At 45.5% G+C, this 26,214-nt stretch overlaps 1 protein-coding gene across 6 annotated transcripts in view; it reads right to left on the reverse strand.

The window, feature by feature from the left end:
- DPP6 (dipeptidyl peptidase like 6) overlaps positions 1–26,214 on the reverse strand; it is a 1,252,024-nt gene that overhangs the window by 96,750 nt on the left and 1,129,060 nt on the right. For all 6 annotated transcript variants that reach the window (XM_051857103.2, XM_051857105.2, XM_070077270.1 and 3 more), the window contains exons 13-16: positions 19,544–19,651; positions 17,043–17,134; positions 16,045–16,092; positions 13,340–13,458 (exon numbers count right to left, since the gene is read on the reverse strand). In XM_051857103.2, coding sequence (XP_051713063.2) covers positions 13,340–13,458; positions 16,045–16,092; positions 17,043–17,134; positions 19,544–19,651 — 367 coding nt within the window. The remainder of the gene's footprint in view (positions 1–13,339; positions 13,459–16,044; positions 16,093–17,042; positions 17,135–19,543; positions 19,652–26,214) is intronic.

Genomic DNA, 26,214 nt, shown 5'->3' on the forward strand with positions numbered 1-26,214 from the left:
ACAGCAGCCAAGACATGGACTCAACCAAGGTATCTACCATCAAATGAATCCATGAAGAAAATGTTTATATGTGCAATGGAACACTACTGAGTCACAAAAACAAGGAAATCCTGTCATTTGCAGCAAATGGATGGAATTGGGGTACATCACATTAAGTGTGTAATTAGCCAGACACAGAACAAGAGTTGTTGCATATTTTTCTTAAGTGGGAGCTAAAATAAAAATAAAAAAAATAAAAAATTAAAAAAAAAACCCTCAACCTGAAGACAGAATGGTATTAGAGGCTGGGAGGCATGGGGAACACAGTGGGAATTTGGATCACTGGCGCCAAGCCCAAGTCAGATCAAAGGAGTCAGTGCTTTGTGTTATGTAGTGGGCAGACTATAGTTCACAGTAACCTAGAACACTGTGAATGAACAAATAAAAGAGGATACTCCAAGCCTCTTATTATTAAGGATTATCAAAGAAGGGGCAATGATTACCCTTTTTTGTTCACTATAAATTGTATACATGCACTGAAATGTCATGTTCTAGCCCATACATATACCTAATTATTTTTATTAATTTTTTAAAAAACCTAAAAAAAATTATTTGTTCATTTGAGAGGGAGGGAGGAAGGGAGAGGGAGGGGGAAAGGGAGACAGAGAGAAAGAGGGAGAGAGAGAGGAGGGGGGGGGAGGGATGGGGGAAGGAGAGAGGGAGGGAATGAGAATGAGAACTAGCACCCATCCACCAGTTCAGTCCCCAAGTCCCCTCAATGGCCAAGGCTTGGAAGTTGGAAGTCAGAAACTTAATGCAGGCCTCCATGTGGGTGCTAGTAGGGATTCAAATACTTAAACCATCACCTGTTGTCTCCTAGGGTGAGCATTAGCAGAAAGCTAGAATTGGGAGCAGAGTCAAGACTTGAAACCAAGAACCTGGGTGTGGGATGTTGGCATCTTAACTACTAGGTCAAATGCCTGCCTCCCCTTCCTATTCTTCTTCTTTTTTAAAAAATAGTTATTTATTTTAAAGATAGAGTTACAGAAATAGAGGAGAGACAGAGAACTGGATTCACTCCCCCAAATGGCTGCAACAGCTGAGGCTGGGTCAGGGCAGAGCCAGGAATGAGGAGTTTCATCTGGTCTCCCACATGGGTTTCAGTGGCTTAGGCACTTGGCCATCTTCCACTGCCCTCCCAGGCACATTAGCAGGGAGCTAGATTGGAAATGGAGCGGCTGGCACTCAGTTGGTACCCATATGGGATACTGGTGCTGCAGGCAGTGGCTTAACCTACTCTGCCACCACATCGGCCCCTGCCTCTTTTTAAAAATTATTCTCCTTTAGGGCCACCGCCTGCAGTGCCGGCATCCCACAGGAGCACGAGTTCGAGTCCCAGCTGCTCCATTTCTGATCCACCTCTCTGCTATGGCCTGGGAATGCAGTGGAGGATGGCCCAAGTGCTTGGGTCCCTGCATTCTCGTGGGAACACCCAGAGGAGGCTGCTTGCTCCTCGCTTTGGATCGGCACATCTCCAGCCGTTGAGGCCAACTGGGGAGTGAACCAGCAGATGGAAGACCTCTCTCTCTCTCTCTGACTCTCCTTCTCTTTCTGTGTAACTTTGACTTTCAAATAAATAAATATTTTAAAAAATCCTCTTTTGCTAATTGTGCTACATATCCTCTTCATTAGTTTTCACTTTCAATTTGATCAACTCATATATGTTTATCAGTAACTGTTTAATGTTCTAATGTGCTGTTGGCTGCCTTCCGGGTGGTCCAGTGGTACTATTTTTTTTTGTTTTTATATTTTTATATATATATCACTTTACTTACAAAGGAGAAATTCTAGGAGAGAAATTTCTAGGTGTGTTCAGGAAGCCTTTTTCAACAGAAATGTTCTTTAGGAGATATGATCTGGTATTATTTAAGATAGGAACAAAGTGAATTGGTTACTGGGAGATCCAGAAGGCAAACTGACCAGCAGCCTAAGGACTTTCATTATCCAGAGAAAGGATAATAGGTCTAAGATTCTAGAATGATCTAGAAGATTCTAGAAGACTAAGACTCCAGGAGCATCATTTATTGTATTGAATGTCCATATTTTTAACAGACACTTCCAGTAAAACACACCAGGCATGGCCTCCCCTTTTGCAGAAAGGTAAAACATCAGCAGTTATCAACAAGGCTGGAACTTGCCCAGTGATGGGGATGGCAACAAGTAGGAAAGTGAGAAATTTCTTTTCCATAGGAGATGCTGATTCAGTTGTTACTGAGAAGTAATAGGGCTCCTACTGAGTGGGTTGCTTGGGTTCTGGAAGCATTAACTGAAGAGTTTAACATGATGCAGAGTTTTCATGTAACTTGTACGGATGATAGAGTCTTTTCTGAGAATCCTTTTTCCTATTTCTGGTACAGCCTCAATGGGAATCACTCCAAATGTTTGAGAGATTGAGCAGATGTTCATACTCACAAAAACAGTAGCAAGGCTCCAAGGAGTCTCAAGCCTGGTTCTAAACATTCACTTTAACAAATCAAAATTAAAAAGGGTAGCTGAGGTTAACATCTCATAAACCTGGTATAAGAGATGTCTAGAGGATTAGGGAGCTTGTGGAACCAAACCATTCATTTTCAAATTTTCTCTTGAGAATTGATATCACACTACATGTTTGAAGCTAATGATGCAGTTTTATCACAATGTGGATAAAAATTATGTATTATTTTTCTAATTCTGGGGCTATACATAGTCATGAGCTATTAGTAAGCAATTTTAATAGAAGTGGAATTTAATTGCTACCCTGGGCTAGGATATAAAAGGTACACTTGCTTACACTGTTGTCCGTACACCGAAGGGAGGTGATTAGTATTACCCCTGGGTCACTCTGTAGGATCTGAGACTTTCTTCTTGCCAATTTAAAACTGTTAGAGACAGAACCTTTCAAATGGAAAACCTGGTGACAGCCTGCCCTTGGGGGAATTTCTGAAGGACAAACCTCCATTACTTCCAGAGCAGAGTCTCAACGTGTATCTCTTCATGGATGCATATGTCTAGTCTCTGAAAAGGTGACATGCTGACATCTTTACCTTAGCTAATCATAATGTTTAGGAGTTTGGCTCTTAAAAAATTAATTGACTTTATTCTACAGTATGAGCTAAATTTCAGGATTCATCTCCACCCCCTAAAATATTACATCTCAGATAATATGGTACGTGAAATTTCCCATTAAGGAGGTATTCATTTATTATAAGGAATTAAAGCAAAGTTGGTAGACTGCTACCTCCTTTCCCACTACTGTGCATAGCAGACATCACCAATCAATCCCTCATGCTGTTTGTCACATCACCAATCAATCCCGTATTACATTCCTTCTCACTGAGCTTGGGCTTGGTTTCACAATCTTCCTCTTTTGTAGTACTATAGCCAAAATTCTAATCCAAGTGGAACTGGTCTGCTGATAACCTATTTTTCAACCTATTTTTCATCCCTGCCTTATTCACTGCACTGTTAGGACTGAAACTCTGGGAGAAGCATTATAATGTATATTTGTCCCCCAGTAAATTATGTGTTCCAAAGACAGGATGTATTCAAGGGAGCTGAGAGCAAGGAAGAAAAGCAAAGTGGAGAAAGGTACAAGGAGAGGAAAAGTCAAGTGCTAAGGAAAGTTAAGAAAATGTGGCTAGTTTGTCAGAAACTAGTGGTCGAGGGCACCTTGGCATATGTCCTCCTGGAGTCACAGGTATTTCATCTCTATGCCTAATGAGCAGTGGGTTTGACATTCTGTGGCTAGGGAATACATGGTCAATTCTGGAACTTTCTAACCTGGTAACATCAGCACAAGATACGGGGTGAGTTCAGTGAAGTATAAGAATGTTTATATATATATGCTGTGGCGCAGTGGGTTAAAGCCTTGGCTTGCAGTGCCGGCATCCTATATAGGCACTGGTTCAAATCCTAGCTGCTCCACTTCCAATCCAGCTTTCTGCTATGACCTGGGAAAGTAGTGGAGGATGGCCCAAGTCTTTGGGTCCCTGCACCCACATGGAAGACTGGGAAGAAGCTCCTGGCTCCTGGCTTCAGATTGGCTTAGCTCAGCCATTTGGGAAGTGATCCAGCAGATGGTAGACCTCTCTCTCTCTGCCTCTCTCTGCAACTCTGTCTTGCGAATAAATAAATTCTTCAAAAGAACCAATAACAAAAACAAACCAAAAAGAATGCTTGTAAGGAATACCTTATAGGGGATTTTGCTTAATTTCATGGAGGGCCACTATCTCCAGCCCAAGTCATTCTGGATACTCAATCTGTGGCAAGCGGATATCTAAGAAATTCTTCATGGATTAGTAGAGTGATGGTAATGATGATACGAACTGTAACAGTTAACACTTATGGAGCCTTTATGAGGTATCAGATACCCTGGTAAGCATCTTACATTATTTGGGTCAATCCTCACAACAAGCTCACATCATAGGTACTGTCTTTCTACAGATTTTCAGGCTGGGGACATGCAGGATTTAGCAAGTTAACCAACATGCCCAAAGTTGCAAAATCTTAAGTGGCAGAACTCAGAGTCTAATCCAGGTCTGTGCAATTTTGCGCTCTACAGCTCTCCATTATCAATATTTCTATCTCCCTTGATTGTGATGATGAGGGCAACAATGGTGCTGACGAAAGGTCTCTGAGAATATTTAATATTAAGAAAAACAGTTGTCAGGATTGACTCATTTTATTTTAAGCTTAGGTAAGACTATTTTGTTTCAAATCAACTTTATGATAGAGAAGTTTGTCTTGATAAACTAGGATGGTAAGTTGATGATCAAATTCCATATATAATGGGGAGCAGCTTTCTAAATAACAATTTAACACTGAACCTGGGGATATAACAGGTGTCATTAATTCATTAATTCAACCATCCCTCTCCATACTCAGCATGGGAGGTGGAAGCAACAATTGTTTCCCTGCCTCCAAGGAAAAGTTTATTTATTTTTAAAATACAAAAAATGTTTCAGTGCAAATAAGCAAATCTCTGATTCATACAGGGTTCTCATTTTCCTGGTTTCATTTAGACATTTCTGAGAAACAAGATTGAGCAAGTTCTTCTGAGAAACTTGAAGGAAAACGAATCATGTTCTTGGGATTCAGTTGAAAGAGAAAAATGCAATACAATTCTCTAACCAGAGGATATACCTGTAAATCTGGGTACTTTGATTCAGTTGGTTAGTGGCCCTGAGGGTTGAGTGTAGCTGAGGAGGAGGAAACCCTAGACAGCTGTTCATAGAATCACATAACCTGAGTTTTGAATTAAAGAAGAATTCTTGGAGCAACTCTCTATCGGAGTTGCTCTTGTTCTCCTAAAATGCCAGAGTTATCACTGCTAAACATGGTGTGGATTGGATCATTTCCCTCAGAGGCCCCTCGCCCTCCTTCTAGGATGTGGAAAAGCAGCTTCCAACCAAGCAGAATTGGTCTGGTTCAGGCTAATGTGGCTGCCCCTAATTCTGGGTTCCTGAGAAAAACAGGTATCATTCTCTATCATCTCTTTCTAATCGAAGAAGGCAGCATGGGTCTTGAGAGGCAGATACTGTGGGTTTTATTGTTGCCTCCCAAACTATGTGCTGCATTCAGAAGCTCAGTCCTTATGAAAATGTAAGACAATTTGGCCGGCGCCGCGGCTCAATAGGCTAATCCTCCACCTAGTGGCGCCGGCACACTGGGTTCTAGTCCCTGTTGGGGCGCCGGATTCTTTCCCGGTTGCCCCTCTTCCAGACCAGCTCTCTGCTGTGGCCCGGGAAGACAATGGAGGATGGCCCAAGTCCTTGGGCCCTGCACTCCATGGGAGACCAGGAGAAGCACCTGGCTCCTGCCTTCAGATCAGCGTGGTACGCCGGCCACAGCGCGCCAGCCGTGGCGGCCACTGGAGGGTGAACCAACGGCAAAGGAAGACCTTTCTCTCTGTCCCTCTCTCTCACTATCCACTCTGCCTGTCAAAAAAAATTTTTTTTAAATAATAAAAAAAGAAAATGTAAGACAATTAAGATGCAGGCCAGGTCCCGTTATAGTGACTGGCATCTTTTTCAGAAGAGGTAAGTTGGACCAGACACAGGAGAAAAGCTGTATGAAGACAGAGGAAGAGATTAAAGCAATGCATATACAGGTCAAGGAATGTCAACACCAGAAACCAGAGAGAGGTATGGGATCCATAGGAACCCCAGGAGGAAGCAAACCTTCCAACAACTTGATTTTGGATTTCTAGCCTCCAGATTCTTGTGAGAATAAATTTCCGTTGTTTTAAGCCAGTCTGTCTGTGGTAATTTGTTATGGCAGCCCTAGGAAATGAATTTGAGATGTACTGTCTTCTTTAGACATGTGATTATCATTATCCAGGACTAGAAGGTGATGTCACAGCATTGGGTAAGACAGCCCAGGCTCCTCCCACTGTGGGCATCACTAATTGTCTGAAGTAGCTGAAGAATCAAGTCCCCATCACGGGTGTTGGCCTGAGGGGTGAAGTCACAGCCATGCACACTCTGTGTAGGCAATCGCCCCACTTCTAGATCATCCCTCCTTGGAAGGAGATACAAATCAACCCTGCTGGAGGGAAATCTTGGAGGAATACATAAGAGTTTATCAGGCAGTGAAAGACAAATGCATGGAGATGTGAACTATGATACTGAGTTTAGGGGACTCTAAGAAGATCTATTTGTGCTAGTGTATAAACGGCTAGGAATCACAGGCAGAAATGCAGATATTACTGTCGCTCCCCCTCTTCGTGGAGGAACGACACAGGACCCTGCGCTGTTCTTTCGTCTGCTCGGCCCTCCCCGGGTTTGCTGCTGGTTCTTCCCGGGTTGGCTACTATCCCTTCCACCTCCGTGGAAGGGCGGTTCCCCCTGGCCGCTTTCCCCACTTCCGCAGGGGAGCGGCACACCGCCGGCCGGCTCTCTCGGGGGCTGCTCAGATGTTCCTCAGGTGTTCCCCTTAGATGTTCCTCATAGATCTTCCTGGTGCATGCCGTCTCTCTCCTCCTTTATAGTCCTCCTCCGCCAATCCTAACTCGGCTGCCCACACGCCGAGTACGCTGCTCTCCTCCAATCAGGAGCAAGTCCTACAGTTTATTAGTTGAACTGGAGGCAGCTGTGCGGAAGCTGTTTACTTCTCTCCCAGCGCCATATTGTGGGAGAGCAGATGCATAGAATAAGTCCTAATTCCAGTAACTCAGTCTAGTCCGGTTTGCTCCCCACAATTACAGCTTAGATAGTGAAGAGCACATTTTTCAAATTGTAAAGAATTGGGAAAAGAGAAGGCATTTTTATTACTATCATTGTATAGGGTCACTGAGGAGACCAATAAGGCATGCATACAAAAAGCTGCTTGGTAAATACTAGAAGATAATTATGAAGGGAACATTACAATATTTTGGATGCAACTGGCTTCACTGAGCCTTCATCTAGGTGGACAGGTGTGCTTCGCATGGTTGTGTTGAGTGTTGTTCACAGGTGATCCCTCCTGCATGTGTCTAGATGTGATCATTCGAAGATATGCCCTGGGGATCCACATACAGACACTGACAGATGGGCTCTAACTGGGTAATACCGTGACAAGCATTTTTGAGTCTTCACTTACCTGTTCTATTGCAGTCTATTCTTTTTAATGTAACTGCAAAAATAATTTATGCATGCTGAGGTTTGGACAGACTTTAAAAAAGTCAGGAAGTTTTAGTATTTTTTTGTTCTACTTAATACTGTTGGTTGAACTCTTTAACACACAATTATTTTTAGGTGTTTAAATTTTACTGAAAAGTGATCTTTGTTAAATATAAGAGTGGGAATAAGAGAGGGAGGAGATGTACAATTTGGGACATGCTCAGTTCGACTTGCCCTAAGTGGTAGAGTTAGAAACATGCCAGGGGATTGCAATTCAATCCCATCAAGGTGGCAGGTACCAGTGCCATCTCACTAGTCAAAGTGATCAGTTTCAGTTCACAGTTGATCATAATGATAGGACAAAGAGTCAAAGGGATCACATAAAGAAGACTAGTGTCTGCAAATACTAACTGATAGAATTAAAAAGGAGAGAATGATCCAACATGGGAAGTGGGATGCACAGCAGACTCATAGAATGGCAGATGTCCTAAACAGCACTCTGGCCCCAGAATCAGCCCTTAAAGCATTCGGATCTGGCTAAAAAGCCCATGATAGTATTTCAGGCATGGAAAGCCAAGACACTCTGGGAAAAAAAAAAAAAAGACCTAAATGAAAGATCTCTGTAAGTGAGATCCCAGTAGAAAGAACGGGCCATCAAAGGAGGAGGTACCTTTCTCTGAAGGGAGGAGAGAACTTCCACTTTGACTATGACCTTGTCTAACTAAGATCGGAGTCGGCGAACTCAAAAGGCTTCCATAGCCTTGGCAACTCATGACAAGAGCCTAGGGTGATTACTGACGCCATAAACAAGAGTGTCAATTGTTAAGTCAACAATAGGAGTCACTGTGCACTTACTCCTCATGTAGGATCTCTGCCCTTAATGTGTTGTACAATGTGAACTAATGCTATAACTAGTACTCGAAAAACAGTACTTTACACTTTGTGTTTCTGTGTGGGTGCAAACTGTTGAAATCTTTACTTAATATATACTAAATCGATCTTCTGTATATAAAGATAATTGAAAATGAATCTTGATGTGAATGGAAGGGGAGAGGGAGAGGGAGATGGCAGGGTTGCAGATAGGAGGGAAGTTATTGGGGGGGAAGCCACTGCAATCCATAAGCTGTACTTTGGAAATTTATATTTATTAAATAAAAGTTTAAAAAAAGTCAAGAAGAATGTTAAAAAGGAACACAAAAAATGTGAGACCTTAAAAAACCACAGGGGAAATGGTAATGAAAAATTAGAGAAAGTGCCTGATTAAAACCTCAACACAATAATGAAGATGAACAGAATATACTACAGGAGAATAACTGGGCTATAGAAGATCAATATGCCCAAGAACTTATTCAATGGAAGTACTGGTTGCAAACAACTGATGAGCTAGAATTAGCGACGTTGGCAGGAAAGTTTCTGGCCCAGATTCATATGTTGAAATCCTAACCCTCAAGGTGATGTATCAGGAGGTGAGTCTTAAAGGAGATACTGAGATCCTGAGGGTGGGGCCCCCATCAGTGGAGTTGTACCTTTGTAGGAGGGAATTTAGGGAGATGTTTAGAGGAGAAATTAGCTGTCTACAACCTAGAAGAGGGCTTGCATAAGAGCCTGACCATGCTGGCACTCTAATTGTTGACTACCACCTCCAGAGCTGTGAGAAAGAGTTTTTGTTCTTTATTAACTACTCAGGCTACGTACTTTGTTACAGCATAATAAACAGACTAAGAAAAGATAGAGAAAGTATAGATGCTGAGGGCTGTAATAAGTTAAGAGGATAGGGTCGATATCAGCTAAATTGTTCCCAAATGAACTTAATTGGGGGCGGGGGGGTCACAGAAAGGTTGGAAGAATGATTGAGTTTATATGGAGCTGCTGCAATTCCTTGATTCTACAGCTGCCAGTACGACACCCAGCCTTGCCATGTTGATAGGGCGGGACAGCCTGTGTCCACTCTGAGTGGGCACCTATTCTGTCTAGCTGGTGTCCACCTGGTTCTCGCTGTTAAATTCTTTGACTATCATTCCTTCCTATGCCCAAACTGACTGGCCGTTTCCTATGTGAGGGGTTGAACAATTCCTTATGGGGGTGGGTTTACAGGTTTCCCCTTGCCTAATTCACTAAAGAGGATCCTGACTGCCAAGACATTTCCCTGTGCCTAAAAGAGGAAGGATATTTTGGGATTCTGGTTGCCCCTGGGAGGCCAAATCAATCTATGTAAAAAAAAAAAAAAAAAAAAAAAAAAAAAAGTGCTGTAGGAGGAGGGGAGAAAAAAAGCAAGAGTTTCTAACACCAGGAGTAGAGAAGTTATTTGTGTCATAGTTTTCTACGGGTCTGTTGGAGTAGCTTTGTGGAGTGAAATAGGAGAGGAGAAGGAAGTTTAACAAATGTCACTGTGGACTAAATATTTGGGCTCCCTTTAATACCTACCAAGAAATATGGAAAAAATAAATTGTTTTAAATTATCTTTGGCTATTAATTGAGCTCCTTAAATGTGTGCATTCACTAGCTTGATGTTATTTATAGGCTGCACAAGAATTCCAGTGCAAAACCTTAGATTGCTCCTGGTGCATTTTCTCAGGCTGACCTCCCCTGTGAAATCCCTTCATGTTCTAAATCCTACCTCTTTATTTCAGGTGCTATCTCATCCCGGATGCCTTCCTCCATTCTTCTCCACCAGCAGAGTCCCAAGCAACCCATCTGCCTCTAATCATCTGCTCCTTTAAAATTCTGTACCCACTGATCTCTTCATTCCTCATGGAAACCATTGCCAAAGCCTGTGGCATAAAACGGGTGGCTGCTCAGCTTTAAAATTTTTTATTAATATAAAGAGAACAGATTTCACGTATTTCTTAGTTACAGTTCTAGGACGACAACCTTATACTTCCCTCTCTCTCTCCTTCAATCCCCCCTCCTTCCTTCTTTTCTCTATTTTTTACAAAGAGATACTTTCAATCCACTCTGTAATCATAGGCTTAATCCACCACTAACCATAATATTCAACAAGTAAAAAGTAGGAAAACCCTCAGTTTGCAGGACTAAGGGTATAGCTTCAGGGAGGCTAAGTTCCACATCTTTGGTAACTTCTTCCAGGTTTGAAAAGTTGGCTACTGTTGTCTTCTCACCCCGTTTCATTAGCTTTGTAACTTTCTGATTTTGTAGAAGATCCCTTTTTAAAAACAGGATTCTGGGCCGGTGCCGCGGCTCACTAGGCTAATCCTCCGCTTTGTGGCGCCGGCACACCAGGTTCTAGTCCCGGTCGGGGTGCCGGATTCTGTCCCGGTTGCTCCTCTTCCAGGCCAGCTCTCTGCTGTGGCCAGGGAGTGCAGTGGAGGATGGCCCAAGTGCTTGGGCCCTGCACCCCATGGGAGACCAGGAGAAGTACCTGGCTCCTGCCATCGGATCAGCGCGGTGCGCCAGCTGCAGCACGCTGGCCGTGGCGGCCATTGGAGGGTGAACCAACGGCAAAGGAAGACCTTTCTCTGTCTCTTTCTCTCACTGTCCACTCTGCCTGTCAAAAACAAACAAAACAAAACAGAAAAAAAACACCAGGATTCTGGGGGAGAGGCTAACGTGGTCATTTAATCTACTGTAGCCAGAAAATAATTACAGAAAGTTTAAAAAGAGCCATTTGTTCTTGTAGAGAAGAGAGCTCATTCATGCTTACCTTAAGATAAGGGAACAGACTAAATATTTAAATAGATGTTAAATGATTTGGAAGATCCTGGGGTGATAACTCCATGATTAAGATTTCGGTTTTTTAATCCATAAAATGGAGGAGGCTTAGAGATTGGATTAGATCATCTGAGATCTATTGTTATTCCTTAACTTCTTTGAGTCTGATTACTGTGGAGATCCAGGCATTGGTGGAGAGGGCTATTTCCTCCTTTCTCAAGGGGATGTCATGGAGGGCCTCAATAGGTTGGGTCAATCGTACATCTGACTGTGTGTGGGGGGGAATCTACTCTGCTTCTGTTCTTCTCCGCAGTCACAACTGAGGAGCTATCTCTTCACGCTGAGCATTTGCACAATGCTGAATACAAGGGGTCCTAGAGGGAGAAATGTCCCCTCACTGGCTAGGACACAAACAGAAAAAGGAATGCTACTTCCTGCTGAGGATGGAATGCCAGCAGGCAGGATGGAAGTTTGCAGGTGAGCAACTGTTCAATGACTTCCAAACAGGCTTGGTCCAAATCGCCTCTCCGCATGGGTGCCACTTTTGTATCACCACAGGGGACACTGACATCTCCTTGCCTGAATCCAGGGCCATAGATGTCTTGGGGAGAGCCTTTTAGATTTCAGCAGAGGGCTAGAACTCATGGAAATGCAACAGCCAAAGGTTGCCAGTTGTTAGAATGATGCATCCGCACTAAACTTCCCCTTGAACTTAGCAGGGAGTTTTTGACCTCCAAGGGGAGGCAGGGAAAGGATCTGTTAACAAATAAGGGGCTGGATCCCGTGCAGGATTGCTTTATGGAACAGATACTAGTAAGAGTAAGGATCCAAGAAATCTAAATCCAAATTGCTTGGTCACAGAAACCCCTAGTGCATGTTCTGCCTTCTGATGAGGCCACAATAAACCCAACTCTGGCAAATGATATCTGCCCTCTTTTTAAGATCTTTATGCTAGAATTTCTATCACTTTTTTCACCCAACCATTCTTGTATGGGCTGTCTTCTTTATTTTCCCCTTACGTATCTTACCATGAGCTTCTGGATTTTAAAGCCACTCTTTCCTTCTATGAGATAAGATTCCCAATCTCTGGCTGTATAGCACCTTGGGGTCTATTTGCCACATTTTCCCAGTCTCTTGCCCTATAAATCTCTACATTTTCCCTAGGTGCCCTTTCATGAAGATCCTGGTGTGGGGAGACAGGTGTCACTGGGCTAGGAACTAAGATCCTGAATGCTGGTCCTCTGTATATCACAGACTCACTGGAGTCCAGGCAATCTCCTTAAATATTTCTTAATCTTAAATATTTTCTTCCTATAGCATCCCATGATTTCAGATGCTCAGTGATCTGGCAAGCACAGGAAAGAGGCGTCTGGTACAATAAACACTGCAGGGACTGGGGGACCAATGTTGCATTTCATACATACACCTTGCCTCAGTTGTCTCGGAGGAATGTCAGGGGCTGAGTCTTACTGTTCTAAGATTTCCCAAGATCTCAGATGGCACTGATGAAATATGTCCTATGCAGTAGCTAGCAAAGACTGCCAAAGCCATTATTCTCATGGGAATTATTCTTCCAGTATGGCTTGTAGCATTGAGACTCGCACCAAGGAACAATCACTCTTGATCTCAGTCTCCACCCGTAACATACTCTCATTCTTTGAGATGATTGCAGTGGATCAAGCTCCTCTTTGAAACATACTTTTTATGAACATATTTATTATGACTTACCCTTTCATGGGCTTATATCCTATCCTTCAAGATAATGAAAACAAGGTGCAAAGACATTCTTTGTATCCACTACGAAATGAGGATGACTCTTTTGTGTATCTGAATGGTGCCATAGGGCACTTGCTGGAGTTTGGGATAAATTACCAATAAAATGAGTCACAGGAAGTATTTGGAGGTCATCCAGTACTCCTGTCCCCGTGATTGCTGTCCTTACCTGTCCTGCATACACTGTGCTACAGCCACTGCTTCAGCCTTCCTGCACCTGTGCCTATCCAACGGTCTCAGCATCCAACTGAATAGGTTTTGAAAGGGTGCCGGGAACTTACCTTCACACTTGAGCAGGAAGAACTCAGAGCTGTGGCTGAAGGAAGCACTGAAGTAGGTGCAGTTCTCAACCAGGTCGCAGGAGAGGCACTGCCTGTTGAAGTTGCCCACTGTGTTGGCGCTGAAAGAGCAAATGCATGGAGCATGAGCTGAGACAGAGGTGGAGTGGTTGTAGCCCTCTACTAATCCTCTCTCAGCTAGCATGGCAACAGGCTAACTTTTCTCCCACAGAGGTGTTCTGTGGATCCTGGTTGCTGACCTCCAGGGCCTGGTTCCCATCAGTCTCTCTGGTGGAAGAGCCAGGAATACCAGGCTCCATGTCTGCCATACCCACGAAGCCCTCCCTACTGGTTCACTCTTCCCACTCAAGAATTCTTGGAATTTTCGTTGTTGGGATGATGTCTCCTTGGTCACCTGTGCTGCACGATGCAGGCTGTGTGTGATGCTGGCACGAGGAGAGTTCAGCCATTGGGTATTATTATTATTTAGACCTTCATCTCCATGTGTCTTAACTCCCTTAGCAATTTGGGAGTAGGATGTATGTTCTACGCACTTTCCAGTGCTCCCAGAGTGGTGAACACTGGACATGCCAGAGAATCCATAAACTCTGGCTGAATTGAGCATTTGCTGTTTCCAAAAGCTGATGTTCCTCACAGAGTGAAATGTTAGAGGTGTTGTTTCTCCTTGATACTAGACAGATGCCTTCCAGGGACCACTTTAGTCAAGTGTAATTTCAGGGCAAGAAACCCTAAAATGTATTTCCAACAATTAAGAGATTCCGGCCGGCACCGCGGCTCACTAGGCTAATCCTCCACCTGCGGTGCCAGCACCCCAGGTTCTAGTCCTGGTCGGGGCGCCGGATTCTGTCCGGGTTGCCCCTCTTCCAGGCCAGCTCTATGCTATGGCCCGGGAGTGTAGTGGAGGATGGCCCAAGTACTTGGGCCCTGCACCCCAAGGGAGACCAGGAGAAGCACCTGGCTCCTGCCTTTGTATCAGCGCAGTGCACTGGCCGCAGCGCGCCGGCCGCGGCGACCATTGGAGGGTGAACCAACAGCAAAGGAAGAACTTTCTTTCTGTCTCTCTCACTGTCCACTCTGCCTCTCAAAAAAATAAAAAGAGATTCTGAAGTATCTAGTATGAGGGTACTTCAGAAAGTTAAATGAATTTCAAAAAATTTAGCCAGAATAAATTATTATATAAAATTATATTATTATAAAACATTATATAAATAATAATCTTTTATTTTTATTTATTTCAGAAGGAGGTAGGGAAGGAAGGAGGGAAGGAGGTCGGGGAGGGGGAGGGAGAAGGAAAGGGAGAGAAAAGCAGAGAAAAAGCACCTTTATCCACTGGTTCATTCCCCTGGTGCTAGCAATGGCCTGGGCTGGGCTGGGCTGGGGCTGAAGCTTGGAGTAGGGAATGCAATTCAAGTTTCCAATTACCTCTACCTCCTAGGGTCTACACTGGTAAAAAGCTAGAATCAGGAGCTGGAGCTAGGATTCAAATCAGTGTACTCTAATGTGGCATGTGGGCATCTTAACTGCTGGGCTAAATGTCTACCTTAAACTTATCTTTTATTTCTATTTCTTTTCTGTGAACTTTTTGAAGTCTCTTCATATACTTCATCTGAACATTTTGCCTGGGAATGGTCCTTTTAGCTACAGGTTTCAATATGTAGACTGTAAGAGTGAAGATACTTCACAGGAAGGAAGACAACCAGCTAACACCCTACGTTACAGGAAAAGGTTGGCAGGCTGCCTTATCACTTTTCATTAATTTGATGACATGGCTGCTTTCAGAAATCCTAGTAGACAGGCAGTAATGAAAGGCTGCAGAGAGAAACAAGTCTGACCAAATGGACATGCCACAGAATTTTCTCCCCTCATCTAGGCCCCCTTATGCTGGCCTCACACTCTCTCAGCACAGAAGTCAATGGATGACAACAGATGGCGGGGGCTTCAGGGGGCTCCTTCTAACATCACAGCAATGGGAGTGAACAGCACTGGCTCGCCCAGACTGTGAGTCACTGGCCTTGAGCCCTTTGGTCTGCACTGCAGGATGTCCTCTCCAGTGGCCAATGTGCTTCGTCACCCCCTTTCTGGTCTGGAGAGAACCATGAAAGTGCAGGTCTTCCTGCTGGTAGGAAGCTCCCAGGGCTGACCGCCATCCAGAGCCAGGGACTTTCTCCAGTGAGAATTGTAGCTGTGGCAGGTGATGGGATTAAACGCAGCTGAGGGACAGAACGTACACAAATGGAGTCCCTCTCCAAGATTCAGAGCTCCTCCCCTCTCCTTTAAGGTGACAAAGCATGTGTCAAGGGACATTGCAAAGGTCACAGCAAGGCTGCGACGGCAGAGTTGGTCTCCCTCCCCCGTCCATGGGTCTACTTCCAAGTCTGACTCTGCACTCCCAGAAACACCCAGTGAGAGTAATTCCCCTAAGTCAGCATCTAAGCATAGATAAAGGGCAAGACTTTATGTGGAAGTGAAGCACTTATCCAGGGAATAAACAAGCGAGAAAGGGAAGCTCAATTCAACAAAGGCAGAAAAACAACATAAACCTCCAGACTTGTTGAGTGCAGCCTTCCTCATTCTTTCTCCCCAGACTTCCTACTTATCTGTGATGGGGACTCTTCTTTGCTGCCTGCCCTTTCTACTGCTGGAAAAACACAATTCTGCAAGGCCCAGGGTGCAGGAACCAGAGCTACCTGTAGAGCTGTCTTCTCCGAGGCAGGTCCTCCGTGCTCAGGAAGTAGCTGCAAGATGGTCAAAGAGGACAGGATTAGTCTGCTGCAAGGTGCATTTGCACTTCACATAGCATGCACTACTCACTCAGGGGCAGCCACTGTTCTGTGGCCTACAATGGGCAATTTCTCTCAGGTCCAGCTACACCTACAGCCAGAGCAGGGGACGGTTAGATGGCTAAGAGGTAAGGGACGCACTGATGCAGATTCTAGAACCTCAAGGTATCTTTGGCTCCTGCCTGGCCTCAGGGCCATAGGACACTGCTGCTGTAGGACATGGGGTTGGTGACGTTGGACATCTGGATTGGAAGCAGGATTTCTTGCCCAGATGGTAACCTTCTGGAGAGCTAGGGACCAAGAACAACTGACACGAGTCCAGACATAAAGCTCAGCCCGATACATGCTGATTGATTTTCACCTAAGACCCTGCATGTTCTTGTCACAGCAGCAGGGAGGTAGAATGACATCATGGTGAAGTACTCAGCCCTGGACTCTCACCAGCTGAGTTGCACCCTAGCTGCACTGGTTGTCAACCAAATAACTGGAAGTATTATGATGCTTTTTGTCCTAAGCTTATTCTTAAAATGGGGAAAGCAGTAAGCCTACCTCATGGTGCTGCTGTATTAACCAAGATAAAGCTTTTAAACCAGGTAGCATCATGCCAGGAACAAGTAATGAATAAAGAAATGTCAATCATAGCACCCCTGTTCCTGTTAATGTGTTTCACCTACAGGCTGCTTGCAAATCACGCTTGGGCAACCAGTCCCTTGTGGCGTGGGAAGCCGGCTTGTTGACACAGGACACATTTTTATAAAAAAACGGGGAGTTAGCAAAGTTGTCCAGGAAGGAAGGGCGAGTCCTCGTGTGCCATGTTCTGTACTCACTGAGCAGGATTTGACTGAAAATAGCACCCAGGTCCCACTGGCCAGTGAGGTGGGGCCCTGGCTGCCACGCGCACTCACATCTTATTCCGCTTCTCGTCATAGGACAGGATCTTGGTCACGTCCCAGTCCCCGGAAGTGATGGACTGGATGTTGTCGTTACTGCTGTTGGGCTGAAACACACAGGAGAAGAGATGTCAGGACCAGCGAGGCTGGACCCCAACTTTGGCTCTTCCTCCCTGAGTCGTTTTAGGAGCAATGCATTGTCTGCCTGCCCTACAGCCTCATCCTCCCCCAGGAGGCATGGCCAAAATCCAACAGCTTTTAGGAAGCTCTGCTGATTCTCCCACCCCACAGCTCTCTTTGAAAGCCAGTGATGGGGAATACCACATGGTCCACATCTTTGTTATCACCTCATGCCTCCAACACCAGTAACTCTAACTGCAATGTAAGCTTCTTGTAAGAAGAGTCAGTGCTTTTCATGCTGCTGATGCTAACTGGAGGAGCCGATCCTCTTAGGGAAAGGAGAAAGAGAGCTCTAGGGGGAAGTGGGTGAATCAGGGCAAGGGAAGGAAGACTCAAGGCGGAAAGGACAGTCTTGCTCCTCTGTCATCCTCTGCCGTCATTGACAAGGATGGGCTGGAACTTGCCCATTGAGTACTGTCCATTCCATACACACTGTCGCCTGATATACCTCCCAGAGCCATGCAGAAAGATCACAACAGTAGCTTGTACCAGAGAGAGAGAGAGAGAGAGAGAGAGAGAAGAAGAAGAAGGAGGAGGAGGAGGAGGAGGAGGAGGAGGAGGAGGAGGAGGAGGAGGAGGAGGAGGAGGAAGGGAGGGAGGGAGGGAGGGAGGGAGGGAGGGAGGGAGGGAGGAAGAGGGAGACAGGGAGAGAGGGAGGGAGGAAGGGGAGGAAGGGAGGGAGGGAGGAAAGGAGGGAGAGGGGAAGAGGGAGGGAGAGAGGGAGGGAGGGAGGGAGGGAGGGGACTGACTGCAGGTGCTGAGGTGCATCAGAGCACAGGTGCCTGAAGGAAAGGCACTTCAGGGGATGGAGATGAACTTAGTTCAAGGGCCAAGGCCAACACCCTGGGCTTACAGGCATCACAGAGGAGAAACCCACAAGGGTCCCAGTGTGTGTTTGGTGGGGGGAGTAGGGGTGCCTAGAGGGCTCAGGAAGGCAGCAGCCCAACACCCTGGGCTTACAGGCATCACAGAGGAGAAACCCACGAGGGTCCCAGTGTGTGTGTGGTGGGGGAGTAGGGGTGCCTAGAGGGCTCAGGAAGGCAGCAGGGCTCAAAAGGCGTCCTGGGTTCCGAAGCAAAGGGTCAGAGTGGGAGTGAGGGCCCTGGGCAGCACACAGGGATTGCTTCCTGCTGGAGACTGATGGGGTTTTCAGCAAACGCTGAGCCCTTGGACACCCTCAGGGATGGGAGTGGATGAAAACACCCAAAAAGTATTTTTTTTCTTGGCTAAAGTTGTCCAAGATGAGAAAGCAAAGGAATCTGGAGCTATGGAGTGAAAAGCACAGGAATTAAGGGATGGAAAGGGTTTGCGGATGTGTTGCAAGTCCTGTGATTAAGAGAAGGGAAGCGGACTGTATGTGTGCCTCGGCCTCCGTGTAGACATTATCTCCATCACTGGAGGCAGGATGCTCTCTGACCTTTTCCCACCAAACTGCTTCTACACGGGAGGCTCTCAGAATCTTTCTTCGAGATTGTCTGTTGGGCCACATCATAAACATGAACTTCCTACTTTGTTTCCACAGAACGTTTCTGATTAGCCTTCTTTTTTAACTTTTATTAAATGACCTTGAATATTTATTCTCCTTTTTAACTTTCATTCAGTGACCTTGAGCCCAGATAACTGTGGAATGCTCCAAAACCCAAATCTACAGCCCGAGGATGGGGCTGGTGGTCGCGAGGAGCTTCAAGGGCATTCTCTGCCCCTCATCACCTCTCTCGGGCCGAGTTCCACAGAAGCTTGGTGCTGTGGCAGTGGCCTCCTGCAGGTGTGAGCCTCTTCCTGGGTGGGGGGGGGTCTTGTACAGGGGCTGTATTCACCAGGAGGCCCACTTTGGGCTCTAAGTCCATGTGATTAATCTCCGTAGCTCCTGCTCAGTAGCACGGGCTTATAATCTACCAAATGCCAGAGTCAGTTGAGTGGTGCTTGGGAACAACCACACCACACAATGGTACCTGCCTCTGGCTCCAAGTGGAGCTGGGATGGTTTGAAGTCCAGACTCAGGAAAGACCCTGAGAGCTCTGAGTCCACTCAGCCTCATGGGACAGGATGGTGTAAGGGAGAGGGGTACATGGAGGGCCCTAGACCACACCCCAGAGTCTCCTCTGCTAAAGCCAGAGGTGTCATTCATGTTCCTGAGCACTCACAAAGAGCAAAACCCGACCCACACCCTGATCAGCATCTCTAGGTGTGTTCCACCTGCTTGGTAGCTTGTGCAACACGTCTTCGCGACTCAGTATCCCCAGGTTACTTTAAAGTCCTTGAAAACAGCAAGTGGGCTCAGCCACAGAAGCCAACTCCCACACAGCAAGAGTTCTGGAAACCTGCAGGGTATATACCTGGGAAGAAGACACGGTGATGTGATAGAATTTTCCTCGGCCTCCCTGGGGAATGGCTCTCACAAAGAAAAACTTCCGGCCATCCTTGGAGAACACCGGCTCTTCGTTCTGTGGACAAAAGCAATGGATTCAATACATACAGGTGCTCTGTTTGATTTTGCAGAGGTCGAAGCAGTATAAAATACATCCTGATACATTTTCTATGCGATTTCCAATGAGAGATGGAGTTGAAAAAAAAGAAGTGCTATACAGAGTCTTGTCTTTCCTTGGGAATCATGAGCCAGCCTTTTGGTTTTCTGAAAGAACAGGCTTCACAGACACAGTCTAAGCAGAGGCACCGTTCACAAAGCACCAAGAAAAAGACCTGAGGTATACAGGCCAGGCTCAGCAGAGAGAACAGGAACTGAGCCCTCAAAAAGGTGCTATGTGCTTGCCCCTCAAACTGCTGCCCACAGAAACCAGGGCACGTTCTGAAATTTCTCCAGTGGCCTGCATTATATGTCCCAAGAAATGCGATTCTGAAAATCACAAACCTGAGTTTGCATGAAAATGAATTCCATTCTTTCAATCCTCTTTTTTTAATAAAGTCTGTCCATTTCACACTGAATGGCCCCTCAAGGAAACAAGAAAGAAAGAAAAACAAACCCAAGGAGAAGTTCTACATATTCTGAAACGTGGGATGGTAGAACTCAGGAAGTTTCAACCCAAAGTGGACACTAGGTGGCGCATGCTTGCTTGAATCAACTGTCATTGACTGCTCCCTGGAAACCAATCAGTACTCCCAGTTTTCCCTGGGGGAAAGAGATCCAGGCTGGGAGATGAGGCCTGACAAGTATTGCACCGCCTCCCCCACCCCCCCCAATGTTGAGAAGAGAAGCCAGTCTCAGCCTCAGCCAACCCCCAGTAGAGTGGCTGTCGCTTTGATGGGCAAAAGAGATTTTGCCTCTCAGTCTCTCTGAAGCTCAAGTTTGAAAGTTTCCATCCGTGAACGCCAATTAGTCTGCTACGGTATATATATTTTCTGATTCAAGGAACAGCGCACTAATGCTGAGTTTGAGAACAAATGGTAAATAAACCCCAGCTGGCACAAGGAAAACTCATTTCTCTGCACTGAATGAACACATGCAAATATGATATGCCCAGAGAAATCAACTCACATGTGATTAAAATGACATTTAATCTTCATGAATATTTGCAATAAAATGAGACCTTTAATCTGCAAATATTTATTTTTCTATTTAGAGTTGGAAGTGTGGTATTTAAAAGTCGAGGGAATGGAGAGACCAGTGGTTAATTTGGCTTTTTAAATGTTCTTCTCTTTGCCAACTGCAGGATACACAGTGCAATATTCCCTGCTTTCTGGGGGAAAACGTTTGTACATTTGGCAGAGAAAAATACTCTGAATAAATATAATAAATAATCAGTACTGGCCAGAATCACAGTGTTTACAATGAGATGATCTCAGCCGTTTGGGTGGTATCAGTCCATGGAAACACCCCAGGGTATGCTGCTGACAGCACCAGCCTTTGACACCGACGCTTGGGTGCTCATGTGGTAAATGCAGTTTTTAGTGACAGAGGATTATGATGTTTGACCTGGGGACCTGGGCTTTTATTTTCATCCTGATTCTGTCTCCTATTCGATTTTGGGGAAAACAATTTGTAGCCTCTGTGGATAACAGAGCCTTTATCATACACGATGCCTAAGTTCTATGACACCACTCGTGCCAGTCTATGTAGAACAAGTTCTCCTTATAGATGAGAGATTCTTTGTGAGTGATTTGTAGCATTTCTACCAATTCTTTGCATGTTCCTTCAAACTCCTCTTGTCTCACCTCCCTGCCAAGAGTCTGAAATCACAAATCTACAATCCTGGGAAGGAATGAGGCAGTCAGAAATCTACTCAGAGGGCTGAGCCTTCAACCCAAGGATCATGGGCTCTGGTGGAGGTCCCAGTGGATTTAAGTCAGGATCTACTTTCACAGCACGGCAGCCATGATGGGGTGGGAAGGTGGGCAGAGGCGACCGCCTCTTTCTCTGGAATGTTCCTGGAGGAGAGGGGCCTTGTTGGGTGTCCACACACAATATTCGCCTCTGCTTTCTGGTTGACAGGGGGTCTTAGAAGGGATCCATGCAGAGGACTCTGGGAAGGAGACAAGAAGTGGAGAGAGGGAGGCAGTGGAGGCTACGATGACACAAAGCTGACAGGATTGCTCTGTGTCACCTTGTTCCCCTGGCGATGGGTCACTGAAGACAGATTGGCCTCAGTAAACTGTGTCTCCATGAGGTTTGCAGGATTTTCCAGACTGTAGTCTCTTCTGGGCCATTAGAGACAAGCTCCAGGGACCCACAGGAGGTGGATGGGGAGGAGACTGGCCTCAGCTCTTGTTTCCCTTGGTTGTCGGCTTAGGGCTGTGATGAGACATGCCCCCACACCCTGCCTGATGTGACAGCCTGCAGGTTCTCTGGTGGCAGGTGGCAGGCCCAGCCTTGACTAAGCTCTAAGTCACGCACCAGGAGCCCATGGCATCTTGAAGAATGAAAAAACTCCCCCAAAAGTTTTAGAAAAGTCGGATCCATGAATTCCTTCATGAAAACAAGAAGGAAATGAGAAACTGTTTGAAATTAGACATTTGCTGCATGGCACGGAGCTTCACACGCAGGCCACCTGCAGGGTGTTCGGATACATCACAGCCTCCTTGCTGCTGCCCGGGGAGGCTGCCACTGACCAGTGGTGCACGTAGAAATGTAGGCTGCTGGACTGACCTGACTCAGGAATGCAGCATCTCTGATTATCAAAGACAGCACTGCAACCCTTTAAGTAGCTACTTACAAAATGTTAACCTTTACTTAGTAATTACTCTCACATTTCTACCTTAAACCATAAGGATTATTTCCTTTTCTGCTACTTTTTAAGTGTTGCTTTGCTTTTGCTTGGGAGGATCTGGCTTCCTGCATGCCATTCAGGCCTTCCACCCTGGGTTTGGATGGTGTTGTCACCATCGGCTCTGCCGTTGATAAGTACAGAAAAATCCCACTGGGGTGGCTTTGATTCAGTGCCACTCTGCAGAGCTGAGGAAGTGAGTGCTGGAAGACAGACCCATGGCCCACGTGCCCCGCCTCCAGAACCACACTGGGGCTCAGTGGCAGCCAGCTGAGCTCCCCATAGTCGTGGCTCCGAGAGGGGAGGACTGAACGCACCCACCTTCAGTCTCCCAACATCCTCCCTGGCCCCGACAGAGAAACACTGCGACTTGGGTAAGCACATCCTTCACCTCTGCCTGGCCGAACACAAAGTCTGCACGTGACATGAGGACCACACCCACACTGCCGGCACCCTGTCACCCAGCTTCCAACCTCATCTAAGCACTGCCACCCCGCTTCTGAGCGCACTGCAGGATTGCCCTCACTTCTGTGCTTCAGAATTCATGTCCACATCTCCTCTCCCGGTCCAGACTGTAACATCTTTGAGAGCTGGCACTCGAGCTGATTGAGTTTTACAAAATGTATTGAGGAAAAAATTCACATGACATAACACATTTTAATAAAAGGGAACGATTCAGTGGCATTTAGTCCCTTGACAATGTTGGAAAATTGTCACTTCTGTCTACTCCTCAAATGTTCCCAACACCCCGGAATGAAACCTCATGTCCACAAAGCTCTGACTCCCTTTTTTCCCCTCCCCTCGGTTCTTGGCAGCCAGTTCTCCGTCCTTGAACTTGTTCATTCTGGACATTTCATATACACGGATTCGTGCAATAAGTGACCTTTACTGTCTGGCTTGGCTCCTTAGTAGCACTGTTTACAACAACTGCAATGTCCATCACAGATAAGTTGTGATAGAGAAATACAATGGAGTATTACTCAGCCACAAAAAAGGCATGAACATCTGACCCAGGCTACAAAAAATGCTCATTAATGGCAGTTCACTTATCTTTTAAAGCAGAAATTTTGTAATCGGTAAACACAAGTTATATATATTCCAGGTGTATAACATGTGTGAATACATATACACTGTACAATGGGTAAACTCAGACAATCAGCATGTGCACAACCTCACACACATTTTTTTTTTTATGTAGAGAAAATCTATCCTCTTAGCAATGTTCAAGAGTATTACACGGCTTTTAGAATAATTTTTTTAAAAAAATATTTACTTCATTTATTTGAAAGCTAGAGTTAAAGAGAAAGAGGGGGAGAAGGGGGAGGGGAGGGGGAGAAGGGGGAGGGGGAAGGAGAGGGAGAGGGAGAGGAATATCTTCCATCCACTAGTTCACTCCCCAAATGGCCACAAAGGTCAAAGCTGAGCCAGGCCAAAGCCAGGAGTCTGGTACTCCAGCCAGGTCCCTGTGTGAGTGGTGGGGGCCAAGGACTTGAGCTACCTGCACTGCTTTCCCAGACACATCAGCAGGGAGCTGGCTTGGAAATGGAGCAGCTGAGGTTCTGGCACTCATGGGATGCCGGCATTGCAGCTGGTTAAGCTGCCACGATGCTAGCCCCAAACACAGTCGTTAACTGTAATCACCATATTGAACAGTAGCTCTCTTAAACTTAACTCCTGTTGTCAAACTGAAATTTTGCATCCTTTGACCAACACTTTCCCCGACTCCTACTAGTGGTAATCACTACTCAACCCTGCTTCTATCAGTTTAACCATCTTACATTTTTACCTGTCAGTGAGATTCTGTGTCTTTCTATGCCCACCTTATTTAACTTAACATAATGTCCTCCAGGTTCTTCCACATTGTCACAAAGGAATTCTTTAAGGCTGAATAATAGTAATTGTGTATTTAAAGCACATTTTCTTTAACCTTTCACGTGTAGTGGACACCAAGGATGTTTCCATGTTTTGCCTTTTGTGAATAATGAATTGAATATATGAATACAGGTATTTCTTCAACATACTGACTGTGTATGCCTTGGTTATACAATCAGAAGTGGTATTGTTGGAACACATACATCTATTTTTGCTTTGTCCTGGGCCCTCCATACTGGTTTCCACAATGGCTGCACTAGTTTATAATCCCAATAATATGCAAAGGTTTCTTTTCCTTCACACCCTCTCCAACACACATCTTCCATCTGATTTACAGTAGTCACTCTAACAGGTGTGAGGTGATACCTCATTGTGGTCCTAATTTGCATTTCTCTAATGCTTGATGTTCATTTTTTTCATATACCGGTTGTTCATTTGTGTGCCTTATTTCAAGTAATGTCTGTTCAGATTCTTTGCCTGTTTTAATCCTATTACTTGATTTCTTAATGCTGAGCTGTTTGAGTTCCTCGTATGTTTTGGATTTATCCCCCTATCAGATATATGGTTTGCAAACTTTTTTTCCCATACAGTAGGTTGTCTCTTCACTTTGTTGATTGTTGCTTTGGCTGTCCAGAGCTTTTTTACTTTGATGCAATCCCATTTGTCTTTTTTTACTTTTGCATGACTTTCTATTAAAAAAGAAAACACATTACTCATACGAATGTCAGAGAGATTTTCATCTATGTTTTCTTTTAGTAGTTTTTAAGTCTTATATTTAAGCCTTTAACCTATTTGAGTTTATTTTTGTAGGCAGTATGAGATGAGGATTTCTTTCTTTTGCACTGTGGCGCAGCAGGTTAAAGCCCTGGCCTGAAGTGCACACATCCCATATGGGTGCCGGTTCGAGACCTGGCTGTTCCAGTTCCGATCCAGCTCTCAGCTCTCTGCTAATGGCCTGGGAAAGCAGTAGAAGATGGCCCAAGTCCTTGGGCCCCTGCACCCACGTGGAGACCTGGAGGAAGCTCCTGGCTCCTGGCTTCAGATCGGCGCAGCTCCAGCCATTGTGGCCAATTGGGGAAGTGAACCAGCGGATGGGAGGCCTCTCTCTCTCTCTCTCTGCCTCTCCTCTCTCTCTGTGTAACTCTTTAAAATACATAAATAAATCTTTAAAATAAAGAGAGACCATGTTATCCATAGACAACTCTCCTTCTTCCTTCCTGATTTGAGTAACTTTTCTTTCTCTTGCCTAATTGCTCTGCGAGGACTGCCAGCACGCTGTTGATGAGAAGTCGTGAGTGTGGGCACCCTGTTCTTTCTCCTGATCTTGCAGGAAAAGCTGTTGAGGCTAACAGTGAAAATTAGCTATGCCTTTGTCACGTTATAGTCTTTCTCGTGATTCTTTTTTTTTTTTTTTTAAATTGACATGGTGACTGCCACGATTCATAGCTTTTGGTGGAACATCTGACTACACAGGAAATGGATTTTTTTTTTTTTAATTTGACAGACAGTAAGAGAGAGACGGAGAGAAAGGTCTTCCCTCCGTTGGCTCACCCCCCAAATGGCTACCATGCCCGGCGCTGAGCCGATTGGAAGCCAGGAGCCAGGTGCCTCCTCCCGGTCTTCCATGTGGGTGCAGGCACCCAAGCACTTGGGCCATCCTCCAGTGCCTTCCCGGGCCACAGCAGAGAGCTGGACAGGAAGAGGAGCAATTGGGACTAGAACCCAGCACCCACATGGGATACTGGCACTGCAGGCAGAGGATTAGCTGGCCCCACAGGTAATGGATTTTTAAATGACCCTTTCAGTCCAATCTCTCTGATATTCCACCTGATGTGAGATGAACACCACAATATTCCTCAACGTTTGTGCTTATACCTTTGGTCCAGGTGGCATTCAAACACTTTCCAGTCTAATAT

The sequence above is a fragment of the Oryctolagus cuniculus genome, chromosome 7 (genome assembly GCF_964237555.1).
Source record: "Oryctolagus cuniculus chromosome 7, mOryCun1.1, whole genome shotgun sequence".
Taxonomy (NCBI): Eukaryota; Metazoa; Chordata; class Mammalia; order Lagomorpha; family Leporidae; genus Oryctolagus; species Oryctolagus cuniculus.